We start from the raw sequence: 25,340 nt of genomic DNA, 5'->3' as shown, positions 1-25,340 counted from the left end.
CGTGCAGGTGAAAAGGTAAACAAGGCAAAACAGCCAAGAACGCACGCACGTGAAAGTGACCAGCGCTTGACACGCTAATGAAACGGAGGTGGAAATCGCGGATGCATACCAGGAGAAAAAGTAGGTGTGATGGAGCTCTACGTTTACTTCCTCTTTCTTCAGTATGTGAAGGAAGAGGAAGCTGCTAGTCCCTATTGTGAGACAGGAGCACGAGGCAAACAACAGGAGTGAAACGCGGGCTTCGTTTTGTCTCCTTCTAGTAGTAATAATGTAACAATGTAAATCATTACATACAGTTAAGGAGGGTCCATTCCCTTCAGGAAATTTGGAGAGGTCCACATAATCTGCTTAATCCGCGGGCAGAGACCATCAGAGCCTGCTTCAGTTGGACCCCACCCCCACAGGGCTGTCATCTTGACCCTGTGGGGAAGAAGAAGGAGCTGTTGGTCTGCCCCTCCACTGGAAGATGAGAGAGGGGAGCAGGGCCTTCTCACCAGCCTGAACAGGCTCCTTAATTATTATTATTATTTTCTCCTTCTTCCCTCCCCATCCCTTTTTCTTTGTGTGTCATGACTTTTTTTTTTTTTAGAATGTCAGCCTGAGGGCAGGGACTGTCTTCTTTACTGATCAATTGTAAGCCTGCTCCGGGAGCCTTTTTGGCTGAGGTGCAGGATAAAAATACTCCAAATAAATAAATATATAAGATTTAAAAAAAGCTAATGAACAAGTCGAAAAGGATGCTAGTGTAGTTCAACAGCAGAGTCCAAGAAGGTTTAAAAATCAAGAAGATATCTTGTAAAAAGTGAACGGCTTGCCCAATCGACCCTTTTTTTTTCCCTAAAAGGAAAAAAAGAGCCCAAACTGTAAACCAAAATGTAAACCTACAGAGGTGCAAATCGAGCAAGAATTTGAGGAGCAAATCGCTAAAGATTTATTTTTAAAATGGCTTTAGATAGGGATAATTGGACAGTTTTCACAAAGAAAAAATAAACAATGGGGTCATTCAAGAACCAGTATTGAAACTATTGCTATTCAATATTTTCATAAACAATTTGGAATCGGGGTGAATAGTAGTGATGGCACGAATGGAATGGGGCAATTTGGAATATAAGGCAGATTCCAACACCGGCTTTGGTTATTGCTTCTCCCCACTGTTCGCTACCCCCTAATGAGCTGTTCTTGAGGGTTCCCCAGCCCTCTGGAGTAGATTGTGAACATGCAGAAGACTGCAAAGGTAGGGTGACCATATGAAAAGGAGGACAGGGCTTCAGTTTAATAGAAAAGGGGATTTCAGCAGGTATCATTTGTATGCATGCAACACCTGGTGAAATTCCCTCTTCATCACAACAGTTCAAGCTGCAGGAGCCCTGCCCTCTTTTGTATCTGGTCACACTAGGCAGGGCTCCTGCAGCTTTAATTGTTGTGATGAAGTAGGAATTTCACCAGGTGCTGCATGCATGCAAACAATACCTGCTGAAATTCCTTTTCTATTCAACTGTTAAAGATCCAGGAGCCCTGTCCTGCTTTCCATATGGTCGTCCTATCAAGGGGGAGGTGTAATCATCCCCCTCATCTCACTCCAGTGGTGGAAGACTAAATTGGATTCCACCCACACCTTCCCCCAGTTTGAAAAGCCTCATCTGATTTCAAGCCAGGCCGAAACCTCTTTGAATTGAGATCCAGATTTAAATGGAATGTGCTCTACCCAGGGCCGGCGCCAGACTATATTGCGCCCTAGGCAGGCGCGTTCTGAAGCCGCCCCCCCCGCTCGCTCACTCACCGCCCCCTCACTCGCCTGCCCACCCGCTCGCTCGCTCACTCACTGCTCCCCCCCGCCCGCTCACCCACCCCCTGCCGCCCCCGCCCGCTCCAGCTCCCCCCTCGCTCACACGCTCCGGCTCCCTCCATCGCTCGCCTGCCGCTTCCACTCACTCGCTCACCGCTACGGCTCCCCCCTTGCTCGCCCACTCACCGCCCGCTCCCTCCCGCTCCCGGCTTTGAAGCCAGGACGCTGGGGTTGGGGGGTGGGGCAGAGGCTTTGAAGCAGCGCGCTCGGAAGTGGTTTCCTGGCGCGCCGTACTGAAGCCTCCGCCTCCAACCCCAGCATCCTGGTTTTGAAGGAGCCAGGACGCTGGGGTTGGGCGGAGGCTAGGGCGGCAGCTTCCGTGTACGCTGTTCGGCGCCCTCGTTTGCTTGGTGCTCTAGGCGGCCGCCTGAGTTGCCTCTATGGCAGCACTGGGCCTGGCTCTACCTCTAGTCACCCCACCCCCACCCCCATGCCCATTTCCCTCCTTTCTGAGGGAAAAAAGTACCATTGAGAAGGGGTGGGGTGGGCAACCGGTGGCGAAGAGCACTCTCTAGAGACAGGGAGGTCTTGTTGATCTCACCTTATCTGTAAATTGCTCCTAAACATGCTCAAGCATGTTACTTTCTACCTGAAAGCATGGGATTCGTAGTTTCCTCTGCCTCCCATACTGAATTGCAAGACAGGGGGAAATGACAGCTCTCATGCTTCCCAGCCATCATTTCCTCAGTCAGACTTCATAGAAAAAGAACTGGTGTGGGTGTGTTAAGTTTTTGAATCTATAGGAAATACAAGTCAAACTAAAAATCTTGTCGCATGAGCTATTCATTGGCCCAATGCAGTGTAGAAAAACCATTTCCTCAAAAGCAGTTATTCTTATTTGGGGTCCTTGGCAATTAATTGTAATGACCCAGGTTGCTGTTGGGGTGCGTGAAGATAACAGCAGCCACATATTTCTCCACAAGAATGGTGATACGGTATGCATATCGGCTTTTGTATGTTATGCTGCTCCAGGTATATACTCCAGCAGCTCAGCCAAAACCATGTCAACAGCCAAAGATATGAAGTCCACTTAATCTTGGGGGGGGGGGGAGTTGGCAGCCAGGGTGGAGGTGGGGTTGTTGCCCCAATATCTGGCAACCCTGCATGCAGATATTCTCCTTATTAGATGGCTGCACATGCCTATTATAGCTGATGAAAAATAGCCTTTAACTTTGATGGAATAACCTCTAGTACCTTAATATGATAGTATTTACAGCTGCTCCCCTCCCCCTCTCCACAGTGAGCAGCAAGCAGACACTTGGTAGAGAGAGAGGAAGCCATGTGTACACAGGGGAAAAGCCATAAATTGCCCAGTTGCACACACTTTTCAGACTTTAGGTCGTTCCTCAAAGGAAGAGTTCAGATGCAGATCTTGTGTCAGCTGGCCATCCAAGACTCCTTGGACTTGGAGATGTTACATCTCTCTCCCACATGCGTCTGAGAGCAGGTTGTTTGTAAAGGTCAATCCCTGGGTTTACGCTACTGCAGCAACTAACATTTCTCAGCTGTTCTTGGCTCGGCTTTCAAGGTATGTAGTCTGGGAGATGCCCTTTTATCTCCTTTAGGGAATATCTTAGAAGGACTGAAAAAGAATGAGTAGCTTAGTAATTTTAATTTTAGAGGCTCTTTTTTTTCTCCCTCTGAAAAGAAACAACAAAATCATGAGCCTCTATATTTTCTTACTAATCTGTTTTAGAACTTGCTTTTTATTTTATTTATTTTTTGCTTACTTATTGCAATAACATTTTAATTTAGCCAGCAGCTTTGCTTGATGGACCGAGGATCTATGAAAGCAGTGGGAAATTGTTTAAGCTACTGTAGCAGCATGTTATTAATTAGCATCGCTTTGGCAGGTACATGTGAACCCTTGGAATGATTTTTGGACCGGCGGAGGGGGGAAAACTTCCCCCTTCTCGGACAGCAGTGATAAATAAAATACCTCCTGAGATTTCACAGCTGGTCTTAGGAATTTTGCTCTTTATAAATGCAGCTTAGCCAAACCCTTTTCTTCTCCTGCTCTTAGTAACGTTCCCTTTGGAACATTTCAGATCTCTTTTTCTAGATCCAATGACATTTTGTCTATCTTCTTTCTCTCTCTTTTAGATATATAAACCAGAAGAAAAAACAATTTGGCATATTGATCGCATGAAATCAACGACACCATCAGTGGCTCAGAAGAAAAGGCGTGCAAATCCTAAAATGACCCTGTTGCACATGCGTTTATATTTTATTGGCTCACTCTTCTGGATGATGCAGAAATCCAGCTCCTTCATGCTGCCCAATTCTACTGAACTTCTTTACCCATCCGGCAGTAGTGAAGCAGGCCTTGTATCTGGACTTGGAGTGCCCCGAACTCGTAGGAAGCGCTATATTTCTCCCAGGGACATGAGCGCTCTTTTGGACTACCACAATCAAGTGCGGGCACAGGTGTCCCCACCAGCTGCCAACATGGAGTATATGGTGAGTTTCCTTTGTGCTTGTTGCTGGGGTGTGTGTGAGAAGGAACAGGGAAAACCAAGATGTTAGGTGAAGTCAATATGGCACTTGTGTGTATTGTTCCTTGAAATTGCAATGAAAAGTTTTCCACCTCCATTCAGGCTGGGTGCAGCTATTTCAATAACGTGATGAAGGTGCTTCAACCTACAGTGATTCTCTGTCAATAAAACTGTCAGGGACCTGTGAGAAGGTTTCAGTGCTGTTCAAGGCCCCAGCTCCAGATGAATTGCATCCTAGCAGGTTGAAGAAGCTAGCAGGTGGACTCTCAGACCCTCTATGTATTATCTTTGAGAAGTACCAGACACCGAAGAATGGCAAATGTTATCCCTATCTTCAAAAAGGGCTAAAAAGTAAGATCTGGGGAATTATAGACCAGACAGTCTGACATCAACTGGGAAGATTCTAGAGCAGATTATAAAGCACACAATTTATAGGAATCTTGACAGTAATGCAGTGATCACTGGAAGCCAGCATAGATTTGTCAAGAACAGGCCCTGCCAGATAAATCACCTTTCATTTTTTTGGAGATGGTAACATCCTTAGTAGATTGTGGAAATACTGCAGACATAATATACCTTGACTTCAGTGAGGCATTTAACAAAGTGCCCCGTGATATTCTGATTAGCAATCTAGTTTAGTGTGGGCTACATGGCATTACAACTAGGTGGATCCAAAGGTGGGCTCTCCATCGCTGGAGATATTCAAGCAAAGACTGGGATCCTTTAAACTGGATTACTGCACCGTACAGGGGTTTGAACCCAATGGCCTAAATGGCTCCTTCTACTCTATGATTCTATGTGCAACGTCAATAGTGCTTGCTAGCATAATGGCTGTCCCAGGAAACGGTCACACAAGCGAGCACTATTGATGTTGTGCTAGAATTGTGCCAATGCAATCTCATTTGTGCTAGCAGTAGTTTACCATTGGAGCCTTCCCACTGCAGGCCAGCGCAGGCTATGTGGTTTACACATCATTTTTCCTGCACACACCACAGGTGTGTTCCAAGGAAACTTGATATGCTAGTCTGTTGCTAGGGTGGCCACCATTTTTTTCTGGCAAGCCACCTCTGCCAGGGAAAATTAACTTTGGGCAGAAACCAGTAGGTGAGCTCATCATTACCTTTTCATGCAATTAAAAAGTTCCCTTGTTGATTTTTGCTTGTCAGGCAGCTATTTACAAAGGGATGGGGAACATGTGGCTGAAATTACCTGCACACAGAAAGCAAGCATGTCATGCAGAAGCTTAAGTTTTTACACTTCTTCCGGACATGGTAGATTGCACTGCAAGATTTTCAGATGAGGGAGCCATCAGGCATGTGCTTTCCCATCTTTAGCAGTTCAGGTAGGACTTCACCACTTGCTATTTCCAAAGGTACTAGCTCATGGTTGGGCTGCCTGCAGCCCTAAGGTCACATATGCCCCTCAGAGAGGAAGAGGAAGAGAGGGAAGGGTGCATCAGAAAGAGAGAGAAAATGGGTTGTCCCACCCACGTTTGGCCCTGTTCCTGCTCACAGCAGCCCCTGACAGACGAAAGGTTACCTCCTCCTTCTCTCACCAATAGCACCATATCCTCCATGTTCTGATATTAATGTTTCTAACATTTCCCTTTCCCAGTGGCATATATAAGGCTGGCATTAAAGTAGGGTGACCATATGAAAAGGAGGACAGGGCTCCTTATCTTTAATAGTTGCATAGAAAAGGGAATTTCAGCAGGTGTCATTTGTATGCATGCAGCACCGGGTAAAATTCTCTCTTCATCCCAACAGTTAAAGCTGCAGCAGCTCTGCCCCCTTTTGTATCTGGTCACTCTAGTAGAGCTCCTGCAGCTTTAACTGTTGTGATGAAGAGGGAATTTCACCAGGTACTGCATGCATACAAATGACACCTGCTGAAATTCCCTTTTCTATGCAACTGTTAAAAATACAGGAGCCCTGTCTTCCTTTCCATAAGGTCACCCTAATTAAAGTCTGAAGGGAATGATCCCTCTGTTTTACTTTGAGCTCACTATCTGTTGTATGTTTTCTCATTTTGTTCTTGTTTTTGTCTCTCTTCTTGACCAGGTATGGGATGAGAGGTTAGCCAGATCTGCAGAAGCGTGGGCCAAACAATGTATGTGGGAACATGGACCTCCACAACTGATGAAATTCATTGGTCAAAACCTTGCCATTCAGTCTGGCAGGTAAGCAGGTGTCCCTGCCGATGAAATGACAGTGTTGTATCAAACAAAGCCAACCTTCCAGAGATGTTTCTTCATTAGAAACAAAGATCAGATTGACAGTGTTCATTCCATGCAACTCTGTCTAAGGCTGTTGCTAGACGTAGGTTTAGCCTGGGCTGATACCTGGGCTCACCCCTGTGCGTCCAGATGATGCACAGGGGATCCAGGGGTCAGCCCAGGCTAAACCCTCTGTTGGCCCAAGATAACCAGCACCGTTTGTGGCCTGGTATTTCCACAGCCCCGGGCTCAGCCCGGGGCTGTGGAAGGTCTAGCTGGTTCTGCGGCTTCCCCCGGCTACGCGGCTTACTCGCAAGTAGCCGGGAGAAGCCGTGCACTGGGCACAGCGGTCTACAGGAGCGCTGTGCCCATTGGGCCGGGGGCGGGAATCACGGGGGGGAGGGAGATCGGGGCCGGGCGGGAATTGCGGGGGGGGGGGAGATGGGGGCCGGGGGGGGGGGGAAGAGCGGACCCAGCAGGAGAGATGGGAAGGAAGAGCGTAGCCAGGGGCAATGGTGGGATTGGACAGGGTGGGCGGGCGGGGGGGCATCGGACAGGGCGGGGGGAAATCGGGGGGAGCAGGGAACCCTTTTTTTAAAACAAACAAACAAACACCTACCTTGTCGTTGCTGTGCTCTTGCGCATATGGCCCCTTTAAGTGGGAAAAAATGGCCGATGCGACAGGGCTTTCCTTTACCCCGTCGCCTATCACGTGTGGACAGGAGCGACAGCCCGTGCTACGTCTAGCGCGGGCTGGCCCCTCCACACACCAGGAATTAAAGGTAGGTCTAGCAAGGGCCTAAATCCTGATCTACACCAAGCAGGATATTGCTCTATGAAAACGGTATATAAAAGGCAGGAGCCACACCAAGCAGGATATAGCGGTGAGAAAGCAGTATATGGTATGTGTAAGTGGGCTCCAACAGTTGTCAGTGCACTTCAATACTGCCATAAAGCAGTAGTGTGGCTCCTGCCTTTTATATACCACTTTCATAGTGCAATATCCTGCTTGGTGTAGATTTGTTCTAACTTTAAATAATTATGAGTCAGGTAGGACCTTCATCTGAACCACTTTTGATGATGTAAATATTTTGTGTGATTTCCAGTGAAGTTGCTAGATTCCATCTTGGATGGATATCTGTTAACTATTTTGCCAAAAAAAAATAGCTTAAAACAAAATCTGATATTTTCATTATAGTTATTATAAGGCTGAGTCATGCAAGTAGATGGGCAGACAGACAGATAAAATTAGGATGGTTACATTTCCACAATAAGCCTTACAGTGCAATCCTACGCATTATTATTTACCCAGAAAAAAGTCCCATATACAGCCACTGAATTCAGGCTCCACTAAATTCAGATGAACTTCTGATTAAAAACTTACACAGGATTGGCCTACAAGTTGTTTTTTTAAATTGTCTACCCCATCAATGTGAGCTTTGCAACTGGTAGTACAAACATAAACAGCAGCGAGTAAACCTCTGGCTTTGTGTCCTTTATCTTTAAACTGAACTCAGACTGGACAGCCTGATAGCGGCTGCCTTGAAAGAAAGGACTATCTTCTGTGGAGTAGGACACATGCTCACTCCAGTCTTCCAGGTAATGTGTTGTTGAAAAATAAGTGTAACATGACATCAGAGCAGGACGGTTTCCCACCCTCCCATTTTGCTTCAGTGGCCATCACTTGCAGTGAACGGGGAAACACCAATGCGATGACATCATGTCATGCATATTTTTCAGCTCCATGTCACCAGGAGGCTGTCTTCATGGCACCGAGATGTGTCGCTCTGCTGCCAAGCCCTGCAGTATCGCTGGTGCAGGGTAGTGGTGAGTAATCTAGATGAAGGGGAGGCAGCACGGGCTTTCCGGCAGCCATTAGGCTCTGCCTGGGCGGACGGCGACCATAGACGGTGGATGTATCGAACTCGCCTCGCTCTGGAGAAAAAAGCCAGAAGAAGTCCCCAACTTATTTTCTCCGCAGCTTTGCCAGAAATCCCTGGAGCAGGTGCACGGTGGCTGCTGTGTCTTATAATCAATGCAGAGCCACCACGCACCCACTCTGGGGCTTTCCGTGCATGTAGACAGCCTCCTAGGCTAAGTGGGCATAGTCAGTAGTTGGAAGCAGCCCCTCATTTTCCTGTACCACCTCCATTAGATCTTAAGCTTCTGGGTTTGGTCAGACAGGTTTCTTTGTATTGCCCAGAGCATAACTTTGGCAGATAAATGAATAACCTGTGCATTGTGTGTGGCCCTCTGTAGGTACCATTCAGCTGTGGACCTTGTGAAATCTTGGTATTATGAGAAGCAGCACTATTCCTTCCCTTATCCCTACGAATGCAAGCCCAGCTGCCCTTCCAAATGTAGCGGTTCGGTCTGCAGCCATTACACCCAGGTACAAACCCATGACTGGGCATTGCAGTACTGTAGCTGAAGTGCTAAACATTCCATTTAGAAGCTGAACCATTGCTGGCACCCTTCACAGCCACACGCAGCCACATGAGAGTTGCTTTCCTATAGTGCTACGCATGTGACTACTACAACTATAGTGGGCATGGTTGATCACATGGTTCCCCACCACCACCACCTCAGGCTCCCATGGTCGTGCTACATAAGAACATAAGACGTGCCATGCTGGATCAGACTGAGGGTCCATCCAACACGCTGTTCCCACCGTGGCCAACCAACTGTCAACCAGGGAACCACAAGCAGGACACGGTGCATCTCTCTGCCCATATCCCCCAGCATCTGGTGAATATAGGCTCACTGCCTCAGATACTGGAGATAGCACACAACCATCAGGGCTAGTAGCCATTGGTAACCTTCTCCTCCAGGAATTTATCCAACCCCCTTTCAAAGCCATCCAAGTTGGTGGCCATCACCACTTCTTGTCGTAGTGAGTTCCATAATTTAACTATGCGCTGCATGAAGGAGTACTTCCTTGTATTTGTCCTGAATCATACACATACCATAGATGCATGGGATATTATCATAGGTAAGCAGCTCCCATGTGGCTGGTGTGTGTGAAGAGGCTCTAGGCTTTATTGCCAAAGACCTATCTATCATCTATCTATCTGTCAACTGTCTATCCTTTCTTCCTTCTTTCTTTTCCTTCCATTCTTTTCTTCCTTCTCTCCTTCTTTTCCTTCCTCCTTTTCCTTTCTTCCCTCTTTCATTCTCTTCTTTCTGTCTCTTCCTTCCTTCTTTCCCTTTCTTCCTTTCACAGGTTGCCCCATTCTTTTCAGTATAGGAAACAGCTATATGGATACAATTCCTTGCAGGTATTCCTTTAAAATGAATGGGTCAGGCGATAGGTGCTCTATGTGTTCAATTAAGTTCACATCAGAATCTAGAACAGGGTACATATTTTTATCCTTTACAGATGTAATTCGTTGCTTTCCACTGCGAAAGAGAATGTTATAACTTTAAGGGCAAAATCCTGGGCACATCAAGTCCTACAGGCTGGCTAGGGAATGTTGGAAGATGTAGGATGTTTTTTCTTTCATTGGGCCATAAATGAATAATAAGTGTGAGATGAGGAGTAGGTAAGCAATAGAGGATAGTTATCCCAATTCTGCAGGAGATTTCTATGTGTGCCCATATATAGGCAAATTTGCAGTTCTTCACGTGCTTCTGGATGACCATTTAGATCTGCATCAAAATGCATCTTTCAATGGGAATGTGGGATTTCGATACACAAGGTTCTTCTTGTGCGCTCATGATTGGTCATTCACAGAAGTTTGCAGTTCCATTACATGATGTCATGAACTTAAAGGGTCTCTACCATTTTATAATCTTTATCCCATTTTTTAAGATCAGGGAAAGTGCAGCATTTTTTCTGGAAGTGCGAAGCTTCTATAAGTGTGTACTTAGTGCCATCTTGTGGCTGTATGACAAAACATATAGAACTTGCAGAAAAAGGAAATTCCTGGGGGCAAAAGGACTTGTAAGCATGTGTAAAGGAACTGTTCTTAATTCTGCAAAGAATCTGGATGCAGAAGCCCCAGTAAAGATGCAAGATAAAACCTTGGTGTAGAGAATCCCTGTGGGTAATCCTGCAGGGCTATTAGCCGGACTGGTAAGTAGTTACATATATATGACTAGAACTGGATTGGGACTACTCTCTCTGTTGTTGTTTTTTGTCCCCAAGAATTCCAACAGATTTCCTGGGGGAAACGTGAATGTGGCTTGGGTAACAGTAATACTTAGTATCTCTTTATATAGCACAGAAGGGGGAAATATTATGCTCTCTGGATTTTGTTGGATGGCAACTCCCATCATCCCTCACCATTGGCTACTCAGACTGGGGCTCATGGGAGTTGCAGCCCAGCATCATCTGGGGAGCCATATATTCCCCCATCCTTATTTAGCACTTTCCATAAGTGCTTCACATACCTTATTAGAACCATTCTAAAATAGACTGTTCCATCCCCATATTGCAGGTTTGTGAGGTGAGTCTGACAGATTCTGAGTGTCATCACATGGGGGGAAATTGTGATTGCTTACTGTCACTTCACCTGTGCATTTGTCCCTCATTACTTCCTCTTTTGCAGGGAGACAGTTTGCTTTAAATTACAACAATGAGGCCAAAAGGAATGCAGATTATAATACTGACCCAAGCAGTTTTATCTATGGCCACAGCTAGACCTAAGGTTTATCCTGGGATCATCCAGGGTTCGCCCCTGCCTGAGCACTGGATCCCCTGTGTGTCACCTAGATGAACAGGTTTGACCCCTGGACGATCCAGGGATAAACCTTAGGTCTAGCTATGGCCTATGACTCTGAGACACACTTCAGCTAATATTCCATGACATTGACTTTGTGGCTTATCCACCCCCACCCACCCCAGCTGCACGTGCTGGTTGTATGTCAGAGGTATTTGCATAATGACCCTCACCGGCAAAGCTTGCCATGTTGTACAGACCTGGCATTGGGACATGTTGCCATAGTTAACAAGCCACCCAGAAGACATGGCCTGTTTTAGGGCTCTGGGGTGGCTTATTAACATTGCTCTTGTGTACCAGCCTCTCATGACACAGAGATAAGTATTAACACTCACTGATGCCTGCAGATTATTATGGGCAGGATCTACATTACTGCTTTAAACAGTTTATAACAGTAGTGACAACTGTTGAGGCTCAGGATACACTCCATATACGGTTTTCAAACTCTTTTCAAAGTGGCATATCCTGCTTGGTGTAGATCTGGCCTTGGTGTTAAAGGCACAGGAGCGAGGGTTACGGAAAGAGCTGTCCACCTTAATTCCAGCTGTTTCTAAGGGGCATTTTCACTCCAATTTCTGCAACACAAATGGAAAGTTTTGGCCAACTGGCTTGAATCCCCTTGGAAAGGAAAGGAAGAAGAAAAAAGAGTAAATTTAGGCCTCGTATTTTCTTCATTATTTGTTTGTTATTGTCATTTATAAATTGCCTTTCAGGATACAAATCCTTCCTAGGCAAATTACAAGTAAAACCAGAATATATTGATGCAATCACAATTAAACACCAGGTGTGGGCAACCTGTGGACCTCCAGAAGTCTTGGCCTACAACTGCCCTGCCCCCAACCCCATTGGCTATGTTGGCCAGGGCTGAGGCAATTACAGGTCAAAACATCTGGAGGGCCGCAAATTGCCCACTGTTGATTTAAATATAAGAAGCCATCAGGATCTTTCCCATAGTGCAGTTGGTGTCATCTGGCCCTGTGGGGTGATGGCACAGTCCAGGTGAAGTTCTGAGATCTTCCATGCCTGTCTTCCTCAGCCTCCTGTTCCTTCCCTCAGGGCGGCTGGTGTTATACCGACATCATCTCAAGGAAAGCTAAAGCCTTTTCCTGCCTCACTCCTTATGAATCATCTCTGTGGTGACAGGGCTTTGCCGAAATGTCTGGCACCTCAGTGAATGCAAGCCCTTCATATGCTCCTCCCCGTGTGTGTACAGCCAGCCCACAGTGGAAAACCTTCTTGTCCCATGCTGGGCTGTGGCAAAGCATTTCCAGCCCATAATAAATAGGGTGCTACACAGCTCCAGAATGGGGCCATTTCTGCCTTGTCAGTCTGGCTTCTGGAAATACCCAGCCCCGTATTTGCATGGGTGTCTGCATTGCTTATAGACACCCTTTGAGACCTAAATGGTCTCATTTCCAATGTTGTGTCTGGAGAAATGGCAGTAAAGAGGTGGAAGGCAAACTAGAAATAAAAAAACCCAAAACCAAAACCTGCTTTTCAAATTGAGAATTCCAATCAGCTGCTCAGCCCATTCTAGTAGTTAGTTCCTGAGGAATTTTCGCAGCAGTGGGACACAGGGCAGAAAAGGACAACTGAAATGATCAAGGGGCTGAAACAACTCCCCTAATGAGGAAAGGTTACATCTGGGACCATGTAGCTTAGGAAAAAAGCCAAGTAAGGGGAAACATGAAAGAGATGTACAAAATATGTGGGGAAAGTGGATGGGGGGACTCTCTCTCTCTCTCTCTCTCTCTCTCTCTCTCTCTCTCTCTCTCTCTCTCTCTCTCTCTCTCTCTCTCTCTCTCTCTCTCTCATAATACTAGAACCTGGGATCATCCCATAAAGCTGATCAGTGGGAAATTCAGGACAGATAAAAGGAAGTACCTCTTCACAAAGTGCATAGTTTAGCTATGGAATTCGCTTCCACAAGATGTAGTGACGTCCACCAACTTGGAAGGCTGGGATTAGACAAATTCATGGAGAATATGGTGGTCAATGGCTACTAATCCTGATAGCTATATGCTACTTCCAGTCTCAGAGGCAGCATGCCTATGTACCCCAGTTGCTGGAGAACACAAGTAGGAAGAAGCTATTGCATTCCTGTCCTACTTGTGGATGTCTGAGACACAGCTGGTTGACCACTGTGTGAACTAAGTGCTGGACGAGATAGCCCTTTGGTCTGATTCAGCATGGTTCTTCTGATGTTCTTACCCCAAATGAAGCTACACTCCCTGCCCCACACATGCTGGTTTTATTGCAGCATCGTGTGTTGAGTACTCTGGGGACAGACATGCCAATTTGCTTAGAATTTTGGCAGAATATATCTTTGACTGCAAGGCATAAAAACTGGGATCTTCTATCAGATTCTGCCACTCAGAAGGATCCTTCAGCAAAAAATGAGATATTTTCAGCCTTCTCCTCAAACGGTTTAGGGCTCCTTCACAAGAGTGAAATAAGCCATGCTCGTGACTGGCCACTCACGGAAGTTCATTGGTCCTTTTGATGACGTTGGCAACCTCCTGAACATCTCTCTCACTTCCCCCGGTAATTCTGTTTTTTTTAAAAAAAACACCTGTTATATCCCAGTTCTGTTGAAATAACTCAGGATTTCCTATGTACAGGGGAAGTTGTGCTACAAAGCATCCACTAGAGGGCACTGTCCCATTCAGGGCTATGAGCAACAAGAGGAGGGGAAGTTTTCCATTAAAGACCATGTGGTCTCCCCTCTCCAGCAGTGTAATGCAGACCCATTACGATTGTGCAAGAGAAGCAGGAAGCAAAGGCCCAGTAAGGAGACATGATTTCCCCTTAATCTAAAGTAGCCCTTATGCTGCAATTCTGTATGCATTTACATAGGAGTAAGCCCCATTTAACTCAATGAGCCTTACTTCCAAGTAGCACTGCACTGTTAAGAAACTCTAGGAAGGGGGAAGTGCTAAGAACACAGGAGTCTCTTCTCCTTAAAATATGGCCTCCTGGGTTTCCTGTGTTCTTCTTTAGTACCTTGAGCAACTGCACGGAGGTAACAGGGTGAAGCTTTTCCCAGTGTGGAGCAATGTCTTGATGGCAAGAGTAGGATTTTTTAAAATACTTCCTTGATATGCAGCTATTACAGGGGTAGAAGCCCCATCAGAAATAAATGATATCTTTGTCATCCGCGGTCGCTGAAAAGCTATTACCCTTGACCTGCAACTGGAGGGGAGTGACATATATTTAATGCTGTACTCCTGAAAAACTTTTTCGTCAGCCCCTATTTTGCAGTTATTTCTCTGACGGTGGATCAGCCGTGTGACTGGCCATTGAAGAAGACCTCTGAGTCGAAACGCGTCTGGCCAATCAAGCTTGTGAAGCACTTTTTATTGTATTTTTAAATGTGTGATGTATTGTATATTGTAAGTGCTCTATAGTCTTGCTTGTTTTTGCCAGCGCCTTCTGTTGACTTGCAGTGGTGACTCCTGAGCCCCTGGCATGTGAGCGGCTTGTCTGACGTGCTGCCCAGCATCCACCAGACACTAACTGCTAATGCTTCCAGCAAGGGAAATGCCATCCTGCTCTCTCGTAGCCTAGCACTGCTTCTTTCAGTGGAGCTTTTAACCAAAGAGCCCATGGGAGTTCAGCTCAAGCAGCCAAAACCTAGAGCAGCCTTCTCCAACCTGCTGCCTCCCAGTTGTGTTGAATTACAACTCCCATCATCTCCAGCTGTGATAGTGGGAGTTGTAGTCTAACACATCTGGAAAGCACAGGGTTGGAGAATGCTGACCTAGAGTGTGGTCTATAATAGGGTGACGCTATGGAAAGGAGGACAGGGCTCCTGTACCTTTAACAGTTGCATAGAAATGGGAATTCCAACAGGTGTCATTTGTATGCATGCAGCACCTGGAGAAAATCCCCTCTTCATCACAACAGTTAAAGCTGCAGGAGCTTTAACTGTTGTGATGAAGAGGGAATTTCCCTGTCCTCTTTCCCATATGGTCACCTATAACAACGTAAGAAAAGTTCCACTGGAATAGACCAAAAGTCTATACAATCCATCATCCCTTTTTCCCCCCAGTGGCCAGCCAGATGCTGCTGGGAAGGTCACAAGTAGGACAAAGGCCTGAAACCAATAGCCCTGGTATTTAATGGTATACTGGATCCTATCTCGGATGTTCTATTTAGCAATCGTCAAAGTTAATATCTAAATAGAACCTATAAAGCAAAACCCTATGTCTTTGATGTGCCCTAATCAGCATGGGTTTTATGGCTCTAGGACTGTCTTCTTTTTATAACAGCTCTTTTAATGTCTCGCAAACAGATGGTGTGGGCTTCTAGCAACAGAATTGGCTGTGCCATCCACACATGCACCAACATGAATGTGTGGGGCAACACGTGGCGGCGAGCAGTCTACTTAGTGTGCAACTATGCCATCAAGTAAGTAACTTAAAGGAGGACTCATCCGGACACAGGCAGCAGCATTAGGGCAGAGTACAGGTGGAAGGTTACCCAGTACTCAGCAGAATAAGAAGAGCCCTGCTGGTTCAGACCAAAGGCCTATGTATCTAGTCTAGCATCCTGTTCCTACAGTGGCCAGCTAGATAACCATGGGAAGTCCACAAGCAGGACATGAGTACAATTTCTTTCTCGCGGTATCCTTCCCTAGGCATATAGAGAGATAATGTCTCTGATACTTGAAGTAATATATAGCCATCTTGACTATTCTATTCTATATCACCCTCGAGAGAAACTGGAGTCCTGCAGCTGCAAAGAGTGGTGGGAAGCAGCAGCATGTGCAGTGTGATTTGGGAAGGGGAAATTGTAAGAGGGAAAAGGGTTAAGCATCCCTCATCACACACACCCCCACTACTTATTCCTGCAAAATCATGTCTCTCCCCCCACCACAACCACCCCGCAAAGTCTCTTTTCATTTAAAAAAAGCATTCTTACATTTTAAGGAGGCATCAGTAATATGCCTTTATGCCTCTGGTTTATCCAGTAGAAGGCAGTGTTTGCTAACACATTCTAGAACAGTAATTGGCAAATTGTGCTCCAGGAATACTTGTATGCCACAGGAAATAAATAAAGCAAACACTACCCAAAGTACCTTTCCCAAGAGGAGGCTGATCGCTGCAGCTCTACCTGATTTACTGTTCCTACCTTATGCCTTTCATATCCACCTCTCTTTGGAGCTGGGAAGTTTTGCTGTCTGTTTGCGCATAAATTTATTCCTTGCATCAGAATCACGTATCCCTAGAGGAGAATCTCTTTTGTTTCTCTGCTTGAGTTGCTACTCTGCCAACCTGAATGACGGGATACATTTGGTCACAGATGGTATTGCATTCCCCTGTACAGGAGTTTAGGAGTGTTCCTGGACTCTGTGCTTTCTACGGAGGCAAGGCACAGTTGTCATCACCTGGCCCAGGCTGCTTTTTACCAGCTTCACTTTGTTCTCCAGTGGTGGCCTTACCTACAGAAGACAGATCTTGCCTTAATGGCACATGCATTGCTTACATTCAGACTGGGTTACAGTAATGTGTTCTACGTCAGGCTGCTCTTAAAGATAGTCCAGAAGATTCACTTGATGCAGTACATGACAGCAAGAATGCCTATAGGAACTAGGCATTCAGAATATATTACACTCATTGTGCACCAGCTTACATTTGCTACCACTTGATTTCTGGGTCCAATTTAAGGTGTTTGCATTGACCTTAAAAGTAGGGTGACCATATGGAATGGAAGACAAGGCTTCTTTGTCTTTAACAGTTGCATAGAAAAGGAAATTTCAGCAGGGGTCATTTGTATGCAGTGCAGCACCTGGTGAAATCCCCTCTTCATCACAATAGTTAAAACTGCAGGAGCCCTGGCCTTTTGAACAGATACAAATAAATAAATAAAATGGAAGGGGGCTCTTCTGAGAGAAGGTAACTCTTACACAATTGTGGGGGAAATGAAATAAATGCTTTGGAGGATGTAAACGTGAAAGACTGCATTCTCCCACACAGGTCTGCCCAGGTTTTAAGATCTTTTGGGGAGGCCTTTCTCACAATACTGCCACCATCAGACTCACATTTGGTGGGGACATGACAGAGGGCCTTCTCAGTGGCTGCCCCAGGCTCTGGAACTCTGAAACTTCCTCCCAGGCTAGTTTGGTTTGATGATTATTTTTTTTTTTTTTGCTGGCAGCAAAGGTATTTTTATTCAGGCAAGCCTTGACACAGAAGCTAGTTTGTTGTTCGGGGCGTGGGGGGAGGGTGGTTTAATTGATTGGGTAGTTTCTTTTATTATTGTGCTTTTAATGTATTTGTTTTTATGTTACGTTTTATTTAAGATTTTGTTTTTAATCTGTATTTTATTGATAGTTGCCTTGAGCACCTTTTTTTTTTTGTCAGGAGGGCTGGTTATTAAACAAAATAAGAAAATAAATAAAGTGTGGCATCTGGGTACCCAGCAGTGCAACATGTCTCACGCTTGGTCTCTTTCTCTTTCCAGGGGAAATTGGATAGGAGAAGCCCCTTACAAAATGGGGAGGCCTTGCTCAGCCTGCCCGCCTAGTTACGGAGGCATCTGCAGCAACAACATGTGTTACTCGGGACTCAAATCCAATAAAGTGAGCTGGTTCTGAGTCCAGCACATGTGGAGAATCTGGGTGTAGGACTTGCAGCTGGAAGTGGCAGAAGCGTGATGCTGGGGATGGCAAATTGTAAAATAGATGGATTATTTATGCTCATGAAATCCCAAACTACTTCCTCTTGTCCTTTCATGTTGATCCTTCCCCCATACATCGATAGACCTTCATGTACGCTTCCCCCATGGCTATATACAGCCATACATATGACAGCCTGCATTTCTCATAGTTTTGTATAGGAAACAGGTCCTTACATTTTGCGGTATGGCAGGCCACTCTTCCAGTTTGTGTATCCTTAATGGAGTCACCATATTATCTGACATTGTAGCCACCATACTGAAGCCCATTTGAAAGTCTTCTCGGTTTAGATTAAATCCTCTCCAAGGAATTGTCTTCTCTGCTACTGTAGCTTTAGGTTTTCCTTGGAGATAGAAAATAATCAGCACAAAAGACAAAAGAGGTTCTTTCTAATCCCAATTCACACTATCCAGGCACTAGATGAGCCTTTCCAAACTATCCCAGGGCATGGCCTCAAGGCACATGAGGCCGCAACCTAGCTGAAACTAAGCAGGTCTGGATCTGGTCAGTGACTGGAGGGGAGACCACCAGGGAATCTGAGTTCCATGATGGAAGAAATGGGGATATAAATGTACACAGCTTAGACAATTTTGGTTGTTGGGAGATATACAAGTCCAGTCAATAAATAAAATTAATTTCCTTCATGCATTTTCCAGACCAGTTTCAAAGCAAATATGATGTTCCCTCCCACATACACATTAGCTTACTTTCACATTTGACCTAAACCTAATTCAGGTGTTTTAAACCTGAATAGGGCAAATGCATGAGGAGGAGGAGATGGTGGTGGTGGTGGTGGTGTACCCCAGTCCCACACCTGCAGTTCCTTATCACATGAGTCTCCCTCAACTCTTCTATCCATGGAGGCTCTCCATGTGAGCAAGAACACTGGAAATGCTAGTAAAGAGAGGAATGGGGTTGGAGCATGCCTTCTCCTCACACATTTGCCCTATTCAGGCTTAAAATGCCTGAATAGGGTTTGAGTCATCAAAGTGCTCAGTTTGCCCACAGGCTTGTTAAGTTTGATTATCTTCTATTATTATTATTATTATTATTATTATTATTATTATTATTATTATTATTATTTCATCTTTTAATTAATAGTCCAATAAAATCAATTGGCTTTGATGACTGTATTAAACAACTCAGTGTATTAACCCAATTAGATCTGTTTCCTAAACTTATTCAGTTTCACATATACTGGAGGCCACTTAATTCTTCTGAAAGAACTTTCTGTTTAGTCCTACAACAGAAGTTCAGTGTCAATTCTGAATCTGCGCAAAGCAAGTTCCCATCTGTTCAATCAGTATCTCCCAGATCAATCAAGAATACCTTCTTAATTATTCTATATGTGTACTGGGCATGTAAAAAGAACTCATTTCCCTGTAGACCTCCTACTTCTTCTGGCACAACCTCCTAGGATGTTCTACTTTGCAGGTTACATGGAAAAGAGCACTCTTTCCTCTGTATTGCGCCTGTCATGGCCCAAGGTAATCCTTGAATGAGTGTGAGCTCATTACAGAATTTGGGGTGGGAGATCTGATTTGATTAAATATTGTATAGCTTTTATCAATGAACTGTAGCCAGCCTAGAGACAGAGAAATGGGGCAAGTTGGAAATTCTTTAGATAGTAAGCTCCTTAGGGCCAGGGACCTCTCTAATTTTTTTGCATATGACACTCTGTAAAGTACAAGTGTCTAAGGATGATCTGGAATAAGTAATAAATAATCCAAACAGCTTGAAACAGGCTCAGCATCAGCACCAGGCACTCTTGGACAGCTGCCAGGGCCCAAGCGATCCAGCACTGATGCTAACCCTGCCGCAGGTCTTCTCTGGTAGCGGCAGTGCCTGGCAAACATTTAAACTTCCCACAATGCATCAATATTGTAATAAAGAAAAATGGCAACATGCCACTGCCCGGTAAGCCCATGGATGGGGGGACACATTGCTATGGGTTTCCCCCCCTAAAATCTGGAGCCAGACTTGGTCTGAAAAGTGATGGCTTTCAGAGATCAGGAAAAGCAAGCCAGAGAACCCAGGTCTCCGCTGTAAACTCTCTGCTCATCTGTCCATAATCAGGCTTCTCATTCACAAGATTGAAATAAATATCTTGCTCCCAAAGTACTTGTGTATTTCTCTTACTTACTTACATCTGCCATCACTGCACAAAACACACACCGTGCCACTGCCTGGGGTTTTGCACGTGAGTGCTAACAAGGGAATCCCTTCCTTATTGGTGATCATTGATCAGTCTTCTGCAACCTGGTGCCCTCCAGATGTGTTGGATTGCAGCTGCCTTCATTCCCAGCCAGCATGGGCAATGGCTAATGCTCAAGGACATCAGGAGGTGGGGCCAGAAATTATGGATGCGTGACTCAGCAAAACTCAGAGCATCATCATACGGGGGAAAATCACGATTGCTTACCGTTGCTTCTCTGCCCATGTGTTTGTCCCTCATTACTTTCTCTTTTGAAAGAGGAAGCAAACAACCTGCACGTGGCCCATTCAGTGGGCCGTTTTGATCTCGCTGCTTCTCTTGCACACAGCAGGAGATGGCAGCAACTTCTGTCTTTAAAATAAGTCAGACTTACTGGAGTGTTGTTTTGTAGTGCGAAGAAGGCTAGAAGGGGCAGGAGGCAGACTACATCATGACAGAGACCTGCAAAAATCCACGAGGGCCCAGTAATGAGCGTGCACCAAAATGCTCATTTGATAGAGTTCTCAGGCTCATCAAGGTTGTCCAAATTCTATTTCAAAGCTCTTTCTGACACAAGTCCATTGCAAATGGCGATCTTTGTTTCGTTTCACCCAAAGATCCATGCGTATTTTTGCCTGCATGTTTCCAAATGGATGCATCAATTGTACACATTTTTTAAAATGTATGCATTTCTCTCCCATAGATTAAAATTTGTTTGTGCACATTTATAAAAGAAGTACTCATTTTTTTCCATGGACATTTTTCAAATGTATGCATTTTAATCAATTTTTTGTTGGTTTTTGTTGTTGCTGTTCTACTGTGAATCACATCACAACATCGGACATGTACGAACTTCAACTGCAGGTTGTGTTCAGATCTGTGTTCGGCTCTGGGAGGAATTAACTGGTTAAATTCTAGTCAGAATGAACTGAAATGAATTTCTCATGCATCCTTACCAGAAATGATGCACAGTGTTGGTGGTGGGGCTTGCAGTGCATCCCAGCTTCCCAGTAAACAGGTGGGCATTACATGCACAAAGGGGGCAAGAGAATTCCACACGGGCATGGGCAGTGGAGGCTGGTGGCTTCCACTCTCAGTGGGACGGTGAATCTGCTCCCGGTTTCAGTCAGAACTCTAAAAGAGCTATATGAGGTGCAGATGCTGTCTTTTATCTTTGTATGGCTGAGTTATTTCCCCCTCTCTGGCCAGGTGTCAAGTAAGCCTTTTCTTTAACCTTTTCAGGGCCAAGACAGACATTACTTTAAATCTGTATCTAGCAACTTTGTCTTTCATTTCTACAGTACAAGAGGCACAAGGGCCCCCCAATGCACATCAAGACTCTAGTGTACATGTTTCTCTGTGTAGTGGGCTTTTACGATCTGGATTTCCACACACACACACGCACCTCAAAAGATAAAGTTGCTAGATACAGACTTAATGTTTGTTTTGGCCCTTGGTAAGAGAATGTAGAGATAACTTTCTTCTTTTTTTAGTTATCTAAAGATATTTGAAACAATTAGATCTTCCAAAGGGACCTTTTCCTTTTGCTTGTCATGAGATGTAGAGGTGTGTAGCTTGTCTGTAAGGAAATTTGTTTGTTTTAGTATATTTACAACTTGCTTTTCTCCAAGCATGGCGACCAACCCCTTCCATTTTATCCTCACAGCAACGCTGTGAGGTAAGCAAAGCCAAGAGAGAGTGGCCCTGTTCAGAAGACACCTTAAACCATGGCTTTAACCACAGTGAATAAGGCTTTTTGCCTGATTCAATGTGGTTAAAGCCATGGTTTAAGGTGTCTTCTGAACAGGGCCAGTGACAGACCCAGTGTCACCCAATGAGTATCATGGCGTAGTTGGGATTTGAACCAGGGTCTCCTCAGTCCTAGTACAAGGCTCTCTTTTTATTATTATTTGTTTTAAGTTCCTGTATTTTGCCCTTCATCCAGAGAGGCTCTCTGAGAGGCTTACGCAAGATCAATTAAAAACAATAACAAACCATTAAAGGAGTACAAAGTACGTGTTGACTTAATATAGCCTATTCAAAGAGGTGGCGATGGTGACAGTTGGCGGCCCCTTCTTCTTCTCTTCCTCACAAGGTAGTTGGTTCAAAAGGCCACTGTGAGAGGAGGCCATTACATCACTACACTGCACTGGCTGGACAGATGGTGCTGCCATTCAGCTACTTACGGGGACATAAGAAGCTGCCTTATACTGAGTAAGACCATTGGTTTATCCAGCCCAGTATTGTCATCACTGACAGGCCGCAATTCTCCAGAGGGGCATCTGTACGGTGCCGCTTTGGTAGCTGATTCCCTCAGAACCCAACAGCATTGCTGCTATGTAGGGGAATTGATAAAGTTACACAGCAGGAGGGGAGTGCATACTATCCACCAGGAAAAAACCTCAGCACCGGCGGCCATTCAGTGCCCCCTGATCCCATACTTATCTTGCACTTGGACCCACTTGCTTAACCCAAACTGAGTCCACCACTGACAGATGAAGAAACAACGTGTTGACCTCAGAGCAACTGAAAAAGTCATGGTAAAACGGCCCGGTGGGAAAATGCAGTTTCGGCGGGAAAGGCCCAAAGCAGCTGCGTTTTGACGCACAGCCATTGTGCAGCCACAATGGGGTATACAAAGGGCGTATAGACAAGCCTCAGGGTTTCAGGCAGGATTCTTTCCTAGCCCTACTTGGAGATTCTGGGAATTGAACCACTGAGCCGCAGCCGCTTCCTCAAAGGCATTGATTCCTTCTAACTTTGGGCTCAGATACATTACTTGAAATCTGTGTCTAGCAGCTACATCTTTTTTCTTTTAACTCTAGAGTAGTTGCAGGCAATCTGATTTTTGATCAGGAACCATGGGGTGCTTTAAAGATTGAGATTGGGGCAGGGGGTTTGTGCCTACTCTAGAGTAAAAATGAGGAACGAAAAATACATAGCTGCTAGGCACAGATTTAAAGTAATGTTTGCTTTGGCCCAGTTTTACACCGAAGAATGTATGAACTATAAGAACAGCCCTGCTGGATCAGACCAAAGGCCTGTCTTTTCCAGCATCCTGTGGCTACAGTGGCCAACCAGATGCCTCTGTGGACCCCACAAACAGTGGAGGCTGGTGGCTCCGATACCAGTTGGATGGGGAATCCGCTCCGGGTTTCAGTCAGAACTCTAAAGGAGCTCCAAGGTGTGGAGCAACATTGTCCACAAGCAAGTCATAAGGGCAACAGTCTTCTCCTGCTGTTGTTCCCCAGGAACCGGTATTCAGAGATATGTGGCCTCTATCCTGGAGGTAGTACACCTATGTTTTCAGGCAGCTGGAGTTCAATTCAGCAGTAAAGGACTTCACTTCTGCACTGTTCATGCTTGGACTTCGGAGGGGCATAACTACTGGTGTTGCATGCATACAAATGACACCTGCTGAAATTCCCTTTTCAATACCACTGTTAAAAATACAGGAGCCCTGTCTTCCTTTCCATATGGTCACCCTAAGACCAAGTCACCATTGCTCAAGGATAAAACCTAATATGGTAGAAGCACATCCAACATAGGTTCCACCACCAAACCAATGGGAAACAGCCACTGCAAAAGCACATAGGTCATAACTAACCCATAGTTGTGTACCATCCATAGAACTGCCCTAACTCTTTGGAAATAATTTCAGGTACAGCTTTTGATTTCTTTGATTCTTTCATTACTTTCTGTTTGACACTTTTCTTCTTCCAGACTGTTTAAGTTTAGATTGTTTTTAGCTTCTGCTATGGTTTTTATTATATTTGGGGTGGGGGGCCTGTAATTTTATGTTATATTATTCTGTTTCTATGTAAACTGCACAGGAAGCATGGCTGAAAGGCAGTATATAAAACGTAAAAAAGAAATAAAGGTGAAATGTGCTTCTATGCACACACATACACACAACAGGCACCAGCCCTCTGGCATGCCCATTCACAACTGCATGCACATACACACCCAGATTTATTTACATCACAAATGTACGCTGCCATTAATTCATGCGCCACTGCCTATGCTTTTTCATAGAAACATATGTACCTCTGGGTGTATATTCTGTTGTGGGGTGTCCTCAAGTGTGTGCACACAAAAGCCTTTGTTCTCTGTGTTTGTTTGGTGAGGGTAATGAAATGCCCCCCTCCCTGGTCTCGGCAGCTGTGAAACTGACCTAGTTCACACCTCCTCATCGCCGGTCCACTCTGTCTGCTGGACTCTGGGCCTCATTCCCTTCTCCTTCTGCTTCAGGAAGATTAAGAAGGAGAGCAACCTCGTGGCAATAGGTGGGTGGGTGGGGGGTCACCCAGGGCCTGGAACCAGGTGTCAATGGAAGTCCAAAATGTGTGCCATAAAGTCATGTTTGAGTTTCAAGCTTGGGAGCAGTTACTATAGCTACCGTGGCAGACAGCACCTTGCAAGTTGGTTTCCATAAGAGCTTGGTTACTATTTAACATCTCCACCCACATTAGGCCTGATTAAGCGAATCAATAAGATAACAAGTGAGGCAGGTTTCCTCACCCTGCTCCCTCCCTTCCTCCCTCCCTCCTTCACCCAGTTTCTTTTCTTGTTATTTTACACTTTCTCCATTTTCTCTAGAATTATAACCGTTGAGAAATGGTCAATGTAACCACCACCCAGCTTAGCGCTAAGATGGAGGCTCCATACGGTGAGTAACCATGCTACTTGTCCTCCTTCCTCTTCTTGTTATTGATGATGAGAAAATGTTTGGGAGAAGTTAAGGGACTGCGTGCAATGAGGGTATGCCAGGCAATCACAACTCTTTAACGTTTCAATCTGCAGACCCCATATCCGCTGGTCCAAATTGCATTGCTAGGCTGGGCGTAATGTGGATCTCAATGTAATTTGCTTCTTCCCGATCTGTTGGGAGGGGGAGACACTACTTCGGTAGACTTCAGCCAAAACTTTAACCTTTCTAAAAACCGAGCCTCTCTATCTGTTTTGAATTATGCGTGAGCAAAAGTTTGCAGAATCATATGTGATGATGCAAGTAGTTGGCCTAGGATCCTTTAGTGTGGAAACCAGAAAAGGGGATTCCTTGAGTTGTCCTTCGTGTGGTCTGATGCGAGACTGAGGCAGACACAAGCTTTCAAGGGAGATGTACAAATTGGTCCCATGTAGAGAGGGATTTGATCAACACACATCTCTCACAAAGCTTTGTAAAGAGGC

At 45.3% G+C, this 25,340-nt stretch overlaps 2 protein-coding genes across 2 annotated transcripts in view; both read left to right on the top strand.

Annotated features, from left to right (window-relative positions):
• The first annotated feature begins 3,967 nt into the window (after nt 1-3,967).
• Nucleotides 3,968-18,025, top strand: R3HDML (R3H domain containing like). Its single transcript, XM_063120312.1, has 5 exons — nt 3,968-4,306; nt 6,402-6,520; nt 8,816-8,948; nt 15,572-15,687; nt 17,743-18,025. Exons 1-5 carry the CDS (start codon nt 3,992-3,994, stop codon nt 17,873-17,875), a joined length of 816 nt encoding a protein of 271 aa, XP_062976382.1. The 5' UTR covers nt 3,968-3,991; the 3' UTR covers nt 17,876-18,025.
• A 6,721-nt stretch (nt 18,026-24,746) lies between these two features.
• The window catches only part of HNF4A (hepatocyte nuclear factor 4 alpha), a 106,160-nt gene continuing 105,566 nt past the window's right edge, over nt 24,747-25,340 (top strand). The window contains exon 1 of the mRNA XM_063145864.1: nt 24,747-24,819. Within this exon, the coding sequence (XP_063001934.1) occupies nt 24,768-24,819 (52 nt within the window). The 5' untranslated portion in view covers nt 24,747-24,767. The remainder of the gene's footprint in view (nt 24,820-25,340) is intronic.

This window comes from Elgaria multicarinata, chromosome 1 (genome assembly GCF_023053635.1).
Source record: "Elgaria multicarinata webbii isolate HBS135686 ecotype San Diego chromosome 1, rElgMul1.1.pri, whole genome shotgun sequence".
In the NCBI taxonomy this organism is placed as follows: Eukaryota; Metazoa; Chordata; class Lepidosauria; order Squamata; family Anguidae; genus Elgaria; species Elgaria multicarinata.
Note: the sequence above shows the minus strand (reverse complement) of the source record. Positions and strands in the feature narration are given on the sequence as shown.

Bases quoted from the DNA above. Each gene is read 5' to 3' on its own strand.
- R3HDML (XM_063120312.1), top strand. From the start codon at position 3,992: ATGAAATCAACGACACCATCAGTGGCTCAGAAGAAAAGGCGTGCAAAT. The intron at 6,521-8,815 runs GTAAGCAGGTGT...GGCCCTCTGTAG, and splicing joins CTTGCCATTCAGTCTGGCAG to GTACCATTCAGCTGTGGACC. The intron at 8,949-15,571 runs GTACAAACCCAT...TCTCGCAAACAG, and splicing joins TCTGCAGCCATTACACCCAG to ATGGTGTGGGCTTCTAGCAA.